The sequence below is a fragment of the Bombyx mandarina genome, chromosome 26 (assembly GCF_030267445.1).
Source record: "Bombyx mandarina strain Sakado chromosome 26, ASM3026744v2".
NCBI lineage: Eukaryota > Metazoa > Arthropoda > Insecta > Lepidoptera > Bombycidae > Bombyx > Bombyx mandarina.
In genome coordinates this window covers 2,034,413-2,046,760 of record NC_143232.1, presented here as the reverse complement: position 1 = coordinate 2,046,760, position 12,348 = coordinate 2,034,413, and the positions used below count along the sequence as shown (strand labels likewise).

The window sequence follows — 12,348 nt, the reverse complement described above, 5'->3', positions numbered from 1 at the left end:
TACATACTGCTACGCGCTGAGGTTCGAGATAAATAAAAAATCTACCGGAGTACAACTTAAAACTGTATTTATCACTTACAACACTCGCAGAACAGTTTAAAATTCTTAATTCACTTCTTCCGCTTCGCTTCAGGTGATCCGTTCGTTGTTTCGCTTCGAGTAATTCCGGTTACTAACTACCTGCGTGTCATCTTTGCAACGCTTTTATAGTCGATACGACATCCCTAGAATCGTCGAGAGCATTCCTCACAAGTCGAGTACCTTCGATGTGCGTTTCCGCTATCTGACAATAGATGGCGTTATACTTATTGAGCGTCCTAAATGTTTGAAATTCATTCGGATATTCGGCGATAGATGGCGTTACACTTACCAGCGTAACAATACTTCACAAAGTCAATGCCACACTTGGATGAGATCGAATCTTCTATTTTAAAGTAGCTATCTCTCCCTATTTTTGGTGAGCTAAATGTAGAGGTGAATGTGTGGAGGATCAGGTGGCTTGGATATGTGGTGTGGATCGAGCAGCTGTGAAGCGGGTGTAGGTGGGAGTGCCGGAGGGGTGCCCTGTAAGGAGGTCCAAGTATCCCTCCCTGGTCTGACGCTGTGGAAGGTGATCTGTGCGAGGACGAACCTACTACTAATAGTAGTATTATCATTATCTCACATTATCATGGCTGAAATTTCGCCTTTCCACCGTTGAATTAATCAAATGAAACAAAGCATCGCAAATTGATTTGCAACATTAATATTACTAAAACATATTTTAATATATATTAATACGTGAAGCAAAAACTTTGTATCCCTTTTTACGAAAATTGCACGGATGGAGGAGTATGAAATTTTGCACACTTATAGAGAATATAGAGAAGAAGTGCACAATGCTAATATTTTTTTTAAATAATGCATAAAAGAGACATTAAATCAATAAAGAAAACATTACACACACTACATACTATGTATTTGACGCACACACGCATGCATACTATTTATTGTCAAACTTTTGTTCTTGACGTCTGTTGTCAAATTGAGAATAGATTAAATATTGTTTGTCTTTGTTAATATTTTTTATAGTGTAGTCTTGGCGGAATTTGTGATTATAGAAGTATAAAATACAATCATAATAGTATACAAACTTACAATTCCAATTAATTATAGTCGAATTTCGACTACTGCGGGACCTCTAGTATTAATTAAGCAATCGATTATTATTTTCTTAGAATCAAATCTCATTAAAACGGTATAGAAACATTTGAGCACCGTAGTTGCAATCAAAATATCGCTAGTGAAATTCGAAGAAATAATATTTTTAGATAAATCTCGAATAAATCAAAGGAGATATATTTCACAAACATCTGTTTTCATTCGGTTGGATGGGGCTATGCGAGAGACCACAATCCATCTATTCAAATTTATTGGAAGCATAAATCTTTTTGACAATTTTTTTGTCATTGGCTCGACAATTCATGCAATGAGTTTCTATTTTTATAGCCTAGACAAGTGAACGAGCTCTCAGCCTATCTGGTGGTAAATGGTTACTGGAGAACATAGATTTCACCCAAATGCCACCACCCAACTTGAGATATGGGTCAAGTCTCAATTGTAGGTTCTCTAGTCCCTCAAAATAGGAACGCATTGATGTTTCGCAGCGAAACTACGTATGGTCGTCGTAACTCCGCGTGGAGTCATAAGTTATACCAGCAGATATTACGCAGTTTATAATTTTTTCGGGTTATATTTGTGAACACGAGTTAAGCGTGCGTATTTCATTAGGTGGTACCTCTAACGCCGGTACAGTCACATCGCTCGATACGTGTACACATATGTTTCATTCTTTAGAGGGCGCCGATAAGAACACAACACTTTTCAAGGTCATTAAAAGTACGGCTTAAATAATTAGGAAGTATTCGTTTTCAGTGTAGTTTCATCGCAGTGACTATAGAGGGAGTATCAAGAAATTAATCTATTTGTTGAAATTGAATTATATACGAAACCGCTAGCCGTATTAGGAAGATTTTGTAGAAGATTCCATTTTCCCCCCTACCTATTCGCTAGTAGCGTAAGGGGCTATTCCCTCTACTTTCGGAGGGGTAAGCGAGCTCACGGGCTCAACCTGAGAGAATTTGCATTGAGTAGATCCGGCGAGAAACTCAGAAGGCTGTGTCTATTGGGTTAGTTCACTCGTCGAACTTTTCGTCGTAATTGACGAGTTCGACGAGGACAGTGACCGGTGCTTGAGGGGCCTAAAAGTACCGAGATCGGATAAGTAATTAGCGGCGGTCACAACAAGAGGATTATCGTGTCGCGCCGCTTTGTGGAAGTACATAGGTATTGATTCAAACTTATTGATTATTAATTATGGAGAAATCTAGCATGAATAAAACAAATACATTTTTTATTTATTGCCTAGATGTGTAGACGAGCTCACAGCCCACCTGGTGTTAAGTGGTTACTGGAATCCATAGACATCTACAACGTAAATGCGCCACCCACCTTGAGATATAAGTTCTAAGGTATAGTTACAACGGCTGCCCCACCCTTCAAACCGAAACGCATTACTGCTTCACGGCAGAAATAGGCGGGGCGGTGGTACCTACCCGTGCGGACTCACAAGAGGTCGTACCACCAGTAAAAATTAATCATTTTCGCATATTATTAAGTTTCGTGCTAGGAAAAAGTAGTCACTTATTGCTCTAACAACAAACTCTCTTCCCTGCATTAAAAAAGTTCTATTTTAATAAAAAAAAATATTACTGTATATTAAATATTAAATGTTGGCAACTTCTTGTTTACCACTTTCAATTGTACATAACGTATCAGAGAGGTTGACTTTGACAAATATCGATTACATAAATTACGTACCGTATTTAATTTGAGACTTAAATTTTGTCTTTTATTTTTTTAATTATTACTATGACATTGATTTTAGTAATATAATGCTTAAGGGCAAAATATGTTGTGGGAAACGACCGTGATCATGTTTTTAATTTTTTTTATTGCTTAGATGGGTGGACGAGCTCACAGCCCGCCTGGTGTTAAGTGGTTACTGGAGCTCATAGACATCCACAACGTAAATGCGCCACCCACCTTGAGATATAAGTTCTAAGGTCTCAAGTATAGTTACAACGGCTGCTCCACTCTTCAAATCGAAACGCATAACTGCTTCACGGCAGAAATAGGCAGGGTGGTAGTACCTACCCGCACGGACTCACAAGAGGTCCTACCACCGGTTAAAACCGGTAGGTGAGGTATTAAAATTTCAGGTACCAAAATTATCAAGTACGAAACTTTACATAATATTATCTAAACAACACAACGCTGAATGACGTAATTAAACAGGACTTTTCCATTTAAATTTGTAGAGTTTCTCTACAAGATTCGAAAATTTTCCCTTTTCAATAATTGAATCCCCATTTACATTTTCCGATTTAGTGCTTTTGCCAAAACCATTTTGACCATTATGTCTTGAGATATAAGGGCGTGTTTTGAGAAACGATTGTCTAGCGAGTTAAGCTTGCATAATCCGGCTGACTGTGTTGCTTCCATAGCCGAGAATCAATCAAATTGGATCTTTTAAAATCGTATTTGGGTGACTTTATCTTTATCCGAATAGTATTATGGGTCAGTAGACATTTTTTTTTGATATACCATGCACCTGAAGGCCAATCAGCACCACTGAATATGGATTGCACTAGACCGATTATAGTGGCAAACCTTGGGAGACATGTCCAACAGTGGATATCCGAGGGCTGAGAAAAAAAAGTCAGCACCCCACTGTCATCATCATCATCATCATCATCAACAGTCGTCCACTGCTGGACATAGGCCTCTCCCAATCCACACTACTGAGCCCGGTCTACGGCTCTTCTCATCCACTTCTTGCCAGCCACCGCTTGCAGGTCATCGCACCACCTAGCCAGGGGGCGTCCCACGTTACGTCTTCCGCTGCGCGGTCTCCACTCGAGACCCGTCTGCTCCAGCGATCGTCAGTCCTACGGCATATATGGCCAGCCCACTGCCACTTCAGCTTGCTGACTCTTTGAGCTATGTCGATGACTTTAGTTCTCTGTCGAATAACCTCATTCCGGATTTTATTCTTCAGAGAAACTCCAAGCATGGCTCTTTCTATGGCTCGCTGAGCGACCTTGAGCTGAGAGACATGAAACCAAATTCTCAATTATACTATTTTCTGCATTCAAAAAAACAGCTTATCGCAAAAAAGGCGTACGGTGGTATTCACCACAATATGCAAAAGTAGTCATAAAGTCTAAGTTGCAGAATGTGCCGATATCTTCATTATTTCTCGACATAGTGGACGTGTGGTCGGTAATCGTGTAAAGAGATTGCGCAGCATGAAACGATGACAGTTCCAAGACGTGTTCACTCTTCCTAAGTCAGGCTACTGTTTTTCCCTTACTATGCTGATAGCCTTAAGAGGCTATTTCAGATTCGTCTTGACGTGTAGGTGAGCTCACGGCGCTCAAACCACTAGGTGTTGCTAACACTGGCCCTAGCAAGAGCAGTGTTTCGCAAAATTTACTGGTGGTAGGTCCTCTTGTGAGTCCGCACGGGTAGATACCACCAGCCTGCCTATTTCTGCCGTGAAGCAGCAATGCGTTTCAGTTTGAAGCGTTTGAGCCGTTGTATCTATACTTGAGACCTTAGAACTTGTATCTCAAGGTGGGTGGCGCATTTACGTTGTAGATGTCTATGGGCTCCAGTTAACACACTTAACACCAGGTGGGCTGTGAGCTCGTCCACCCAATTAAGCAATAAAATAAAAAATAAAAAACCTACTACCGGATCGGAAATGCGACCCACTGAGAAAGCGTTAGACAACGAATGTGTCTCTATTCCACTCGAGCATTGATACCTCGACTCTGCCGAAGGACACCAACCGAAGCTGATGATGAGCAGCTCCCATCCACTAGGTGGCACATTTTGGCTTCGTTTGTCGTGTCGGAGTGCGACTTATAAATATCGAAAGGATCAAGATATCGTACATTTTACCCAAGGAACTCAGTAATATAAAGCTGTAAGGTGTCCGACCCGCATCAATAATTCGATTTATTTTCAATCCGAGCCCTTACCGGAAGCAGCCGAGGGCTGTTTGAGACATTTCGTGTATTTTTACCTCAATCTATGATTACAGCATCGAGAATATTTGAGAATTAGTAAACATATACCAGAATTACTTTTATGGATTACGTAAAGCTATTATGATGTCAGTTCAGATTTATTGCTCATACCTTTTAGTTTAGTTATGGATACATCATTCCAACTGCAGCTTCTTCTGTGCAGTCAAGGTCTACAGAGGCTACTACGCTAAAAGTCTGAACGATTAGGCTCTCGCAATCCAAAGGAAAGCTAAGTGTTTTGGATCCCGCAACAAGCTTAATCAGACTTAATCAGGCCAAGGGTTAATAATTTATTAGGTTAATAATCAACGAGACTAGTTATAATAATTCAATTTAATTAACAACAAAACATTAGTACACAGCTGTAACAATGCGTTAACTATGCTAATTCAATTACTTTAAGACTAATACTTAGTATCTTTAAATGCGGAGCAGCGATACATAATATAATTTAACTGTTAGCTATTAAATAAATAAATAAATTAGTGCTATTTACAGTGCTCGTGGGTACCTCAGAAATCGAGTTAACAATTAATGTTTTTTTTACACTGGCAATCGAGCTATTACACTATTTCTGTCACGATTTGTACCTCATAATTCCATTTTTAAATTTGACAGCTTGTAAAATTTGACAACGTCAAACGTTAATGTCACTTCAAAAACTAACAAAAACGATTAGACGGTGTTTCTTTCGTGTTGAATGTACAAGTACATTTCTTGTTCAAAACCATACATATGGCTCGATTCCCAAAAATCGTGTAATAGATCTCTGATTCACGTTATCCGTGTGGAAGCTGCAACCTGTCCGCCGTCACGATTAATCCTTTTTGACGATAGTCTGAAATTGGATATAAATTTTAATGTAACAGTTATTACTATAGGTCTACCAGAATCTGATGACAAAAAAAAAAGTAAAAAAAAATAGCGATTTTCATAATATGGCAACACAAAAAAATGTCAGCTGTCAAAACTGAAATTTCGAGGAATTGTTTTTAGTTTGGCTTCAAATTTCCTTTAGAGAGTGGTGAAAATGTCGAAGAAACCTCTTCGATCGCAAGCAAGAAATATTGTTTCCAATGTTTATCAAAGAATACTTAATGAACAAGGTGCAGACCAAATACAATCATCGATATTGAGCCGTGCAAGCGTTGACTGGTTAGTAGGAATGACACGTCTTGATACTTTGGTTTATTGCATTTTCGTGTATATTATGCATACTAAACTTTGGTTTATTTTATGTGTTTTAAGACGAATTGTTGCTGAAGTCAGATCTAACAGAGGCGTATTTAGCACGCCCGGTAAAAAGAAGAAAGGTGGAAAAAATACTGCGACTTCGTCGTCTTCCTCTTCCGATTAAGACTTTTATGGATGTGCAGTATTTGGAACCATTTTCAAGTTCTGATAGCCGATAACTAATTAATAAATTCATGAACAGAGTCATTGGAGTTTTCATCTAAATTTCGAACCCCACATTCGCCACAGTAAGATTTTCAAACATTATCCATGATCATTGCATAAATTTTTCTATTTGCATGTATCACAAACAGAATCAGCCGCTATAAGAAAAAAAAGTATCAAAACGCTTTACTCCAATTTTCCCAGTATTGCTAGCGTCAATTTCTTTTTTCCCTTTTTGCCATCAGATCCTGGTAGACCTATACTTTCCAGAAGTGATCGAAATTCAACCATAATCACTATCTTGAAAACTTAGATTTATTTGATCTCATAATATTATCCATTTTGTAATTTGTTTGGTTAAAGATGTATGCAAGACCGTGTGCTTGTCAAAAACCTACCCGTGGGCACTAAGACTTTCACCAAGAGTTATTCTGATTATAATTTTCTCGGGTTCGATTTTTATTACACGATGTTATTCCTTCACCGTGAAAGTCAATCGTGAACATTTGTTAAGTACGTATTTCATTAGGAAAATTGGTGTGGCCCGTGGGATTCGAACACTTATTCTTTAGGCCACGATGACACAAAAGTCACGCCCGAATACACGAAGCTAATTAGTTACGATATTTGTTAGACAAGGATAGAGTGTTAAGAAGCAGTTTATTTATTTATTTATTGCTTAGATGGGTGGACGAGCTCACAGCCCACCTGGTGTTAATTGGTTACTGGAGCCCATAGACATCTACAACGTAAATTCGCCACCCGCCTTGAGATATAAGTTCTAAGGTATAGTTACAACGGCTACCCCACCCTTCGAACCGAAACGCATTACTGCTTCACGGCGGAAATAGGCGGGGTGGTGGTACCTACCCGTGCGGACTCGCAAGAGGTCCTACCTTTAGTTATAAACATAACTAAGCATTCTGTGCTGTACTCAGCAGAAGCAGTATAAGTAAAGCATAGTATTATCGTTGTAAAATCATAACACAGTTAAAACATTAAGCCCAAAGAGTTGTGGGACTTTCAGTAAGCTAATGAGAAATTTATCTTAATAAATTTCCTGTGCGCTCTAACTAGTTATGTATTTATAGCGGGTACTTATTACACTGAACTTTGATCTTTGGATTTGCAGAGTCATATACACATGTTAGTTAGTGTAGTGAAACTATTTTGCGGAGTGAAGTGTTCAAAGCTACCAAGAATGAAGGTGAAAGGATCGAGGACTTTTAAAATCAGTTGAAATTGTGCATAAGGATTGGGTCGTTGTTAGTGGTGCATTGCGCTGCGGAATGCTTTCTGTAGTGTCGGTAGAGCAATCTAGACCAGTGTTTCTCAACTACTGTGGACTGCGCACTGTCCATTTTTGCGTTTTGTTAAATTTTAGAAATTTTAGAGTAAAGTTTAAAGCGGAGTGAATTGTAGTTAATCTTTAATGCACCCGAAGATTCAGTCCAGAGAGTTTTCTACATCTGACACAAGTTTTGATCGTCTCTCCAGCACCACGCTTCGAGAGAAGCCCATTAGCCGAAATATCGCACGTCCTTCGTGCTGTCATCCATGCCTTAAAACGCCATCTATCGCCGAATAACCGAACGAATATAGAAGGATCTAGAACACTTGAGAAGTACAACGCCATCTATTGCCAGATAGAGGAAACACACATCGAAGGTACTCGACTTGTGAGGAATGTTCTCGACGATTCTAGGGATGTCGTATCGACTACAAAAGCGTTGCAGAGATGGCACGCAATCAGTTAGTGAACGGAACTCGGAATTACTCGAAGTGAAACAGCGAACGGATGACCTGAAGCTAAGCGGGAGAATTGAATTGCTAATTTTAAAGTGTTTGTTAAGTGTTCTAAGTGTTGTATACAGTTTTAGGTTGCACTTCGGTAGATTTTTTTATTTATCCCTAACTTCAGCGCGTAACAATATATAGGATAAAGCGTGGGGTAGAGCACGCAATCTTGTGCAATGCCAGCGTTGATGGTCATGGTATCGGAGCAGCAAACATCGACGACGATTGTGATGCTTTGGTAATTCAAAAAGCTAGCGATCTACTTCCAGAATTTCTCGGAGATTCCGTAAGCTGTTAGCTTTGACAGAAGTGCCAGGCCCTGTCGAAGGCCTTTACGATATCAAGAATCACAGCGAGAGCCCCGCCCTTGGTCCCCAAAGCTTCGCTCAACGGTGAGTGAGGTATACAAGAAGTTGGCGGCATTTTTACTGATCAACTGGTGAACCTCAAGATACTTCATGAGTAGCGTATTTATTATTAGCTCAATCAACTTGGAAGCCAAGTAAATCAAGGTAAGAAGATTATAGCGATAAGCACGTGAGTCGAAGGGTCCGACCAGTCACCCTTCTCGAGGATAAAGTAGGTGGTCTTTCTTCAACGAAGACGGAACCCTCTTAGTGATATAAGAGAGGTGTTAACTCAGGGGCGCATGTTATCAAAACTGCTGCGAAGATGCGATCTGATCCACTCAATTAATGTATGTTTCAGTGTAGCGACCCACAATAGGAGCTTTAGAAAAGAAAGGAATAAGTGCATCCCCGGAAGCACCATGTCTTTATGTTCGTACGCGCATACATCAGGATCAATAAAGGAAAAGCAGCAAAAAATACCGCCCAACTCTTCGAAGTCTAGTTATGGTTCGAAGACTAATGCGGGAGAGCGATATGGCAGCACGGATAAGTAAGTAATCAGACGTTCAGCTGGGTAAGTGGTCAACAGAACGTTCAACAAAGAAATCTTTCAATATCTGGAATAGGGGTGGGCTGTGTCACCAGCTGGGAGAGGCTGTAGGCCAAGGCTAATGCTTTTATACGGAACCAGCCCTTATCTTGAGTGTTAAAGTTTCCAAAGACCATCACCTCCGCATATAGATACTGATCAAGCACGCGGTCAGACACGTCGGTGTCGTAAAATTTTGATATCGTTAAAAGTGTGCTGCGAAAAACTAAAGGTTGAGAATCACTGATTTATACAATCAGATTTCACGACACGGCATCACACTTTGCGCTGCGCTGTCCCATGTGACTCATAAGCAGCTTCGAAAGATCTCACTCCTCACATTCAGTTTGAAATTTCATAACGCTTTTCAGTTTAACTCCGTCGTAAAGCACCAGAATCATAACGAACGTACAATTGATTATTCTTTTTTCAGCTATATTCATCGGAAATATGCTCTCAAAACGTGGTTCCGTTACGGAATATTATTTTGAATAACAATGGCAATAATTTTAAGGTTCCAATTTATTGAATTATTTGAAAAAAAAAAATTGCCGTCTGCATTCAATTACACTGATTCTTTTTCTTTTGTATTCTAAAGCTGTTATTTCCTTCAATGTTACCTACTTTTAGCTAAGCTTGGGGAACTGGGATTAAAAAAAAAAAAATAATAATACAAGAGCTCAAAACTTTACCCCCGTTGAATAACATCTACCTTGGCAAATGCGAGCGAAGTTTTAGCTGTACATTAGCGAATGTCTTAATTTTAACGCATGACAACTTATTGACAAAACTAGACAGGATATTTGTATCTAGACTACGTAGGTTCGTATTTTTGTACAATAGTACAGATCTTACCAAATTTAATGCAGCGATATGACGCAAATTACTAAATTCTATGGCTTTGAGCTTAACAGTAGAGGATGAGAGACCTAAGAAGAAATGGATGGATTCCGTGAAAGACGATATGTGTAAGAGGGGAGTGAGCGAAAAAACGGTATATGATAGAGGAGTATGGAAGGAGAAAACATGTTGCGCCGAACCCAGGTGACTCTGAGAAGGGCCAAAATAAAATGATGATGATCTTAACAGTAGAAGTAATTTCTAACAAGTGTTAAATACGAATTAATTTCAGAAAGCATGGAACCTGGTACAGAATTAAAACTGCGCCAGTGTCTAATCATTTGATACAGCTAACACGAATTGTTCATTACACTGACCTGATATTTCAGAATGCTTTACAATTGCTTCTAAATGTTAACGATAACATTACAAATTCCGGTATAACAAATTCACAAAAGAAAAACACAATCTCTTACGGAACAGTCTATCAAACTGAAAACCCCCATAGCATATCCAGCTAATGGATTCTCCGCAAGGCAATCCGTCAATCTTTACATTCAATACTCCGTTCAGTCTTAATTTGTGTATCTCACCGTTTTCAGTGAAAAAGACGGGGCTTTTATCGAAACTCACGAAGGCTGTATAAAGAGTGCTGTCCAGTTGAAAACAGAAGATATATTGTTACTAGTCTTTATGGCTTTAGATTTTATCTCATCATATATTGTGAATTTAAGTTAACTAGTGGTCCCTTAGTAGTCGGAATTCCACTATAATTAATTGAAATTCTAAGTTTGAACATTATTAAAGTTCTATTGTCAAAGACCATTTTTATTAATTTCATATAGTATTCATAATTCACTATTCACTATTCATAATTAGACCAAAGACTTTAATAATAAACAAAAGTGTCTAAAGGACAATGCTCAAAAGTGGGCCAACTTTATGTCAAAACTATTTGTACTTGAAAAACTATGCCTTATTTTTTCACGTTGCTTAGTTTATGTATCAATATTTCTTTCAACTTGGCATTGTTTTCCAAAAAAATAAATTACTTAATTGATAACATCTCAAAACTATCCATGCCATAGTTTTTAAATTCGCCAATAGGCAAAGGGCTTAGCCCATACAGCCTTATAGCAAACCTATATGCTGTCAAACGAAAGAGTTGTTTGTGTCTTGAACAACAAATTAAAAAAAAATAGCTAATGCTTATAATTCACAGGCTTCTTAGTTTATTTTTGTTCAATTCAATTTTTATTGTAATAATAATTATTACTTAAAACCATGAATTATTTAATATTTTTAGATATTAATGATTCCATTAGTAAAAATATCAATGGCCTACAATTACTCTATTCTTATTATATATGATCATAGAGTTTTGGCAGCAACGCGAGTGAAGCGTCACTTGAATTTTTATTTTAATGTTTTTTTAATAGTTTATTGTGTAATTTGTATTATTTGTATTTGTAATATTGTGTATAAAAGGTCTGCGTAAGCTCATGCTCAGTCAATGTGGTATTCGTCGAGTTGACGTCAAAACTCCCAAAAAGCAATAAAAAGAGATACACCGGCTTTTTATTGACATAAAAAATATATAACTTCGACAGACTAGGCTGTATAGGCTACGCTCTTTGCCTGCTTATTGGTGAATTTAAAAACAACAACAACAATATCGTTGCCGGCTTCCGGATTTTCATTTCATTTTATTATTATTAAGAGGATATAATAATAATAAAATGTACGTAAGGGCTTATTTCTAGCAACATTAACCACAATTAACTTATTTAATACTGTAAATAATAATGAGAGCGATTATTGATTTCGAAGAAAACAATTAACAACTTAATTTTAGCTGCAGAAAAAAACAGATTTCTCTTAAACCTGGGTGAGAATATAAAAATCGTTTTCTGAATATGAAACGATATTTCTTTGTCTATCAAATTAAGTTAAAATCACCATCACCCGACAACTTTTTTTAGGGGCCCAAACGCCCATAGAAAATGGGCATTGTCCTTTGTGTATTTGTGTCAAATACAATATGGTAGTGTTTGTAATGTTTTTTTTATTGATTTAATGATTTTTTTATAATTACAGAGAAAATTAACATTCTGCACTCCTTCTCTATATTCTTTATAAGTTTGGGAAATATCATACTCCTGCGCAATTTTCGTAAAAAGGGGTGTGGCGGGTAGCCATCATACAACGCAAGATATTTGACAGATGCCTGAATCTCGCT

The 12,348-nt window shown here is 38.0% G+C and overlaps 1 protein-coding gene across 2 annotated transcripts in view; it reads right to left on the bottom strand.

Annotated features, from left to right (window-relative positions):
- Positions 1–5,464: 5,464 nt before the first annotated feature.
- The window catches only part of Osi3 (Osiris 3), a 31,288-nt gene continuing 24,404 nt past the window's right edge, over positions 5,465–12,348 (bottom strand). Inside the window, exon 5 of one of the 2 annotated variants that reach the window (XM_089738831.1) lies at positions 5,465–5,973. In XM_089738831.1, the coding sequence (XP_089594957.1) occupies positions 5,953–5,973 (21 nt within the window). In that variant the 3' untranslated portion in view covers positions 5,465–5,952. The remainder of the gene's footprint in view (positions 5,974–12,348) is intronic. The other variant, XM_089738829.1, reaches the window with a different exon arrangement.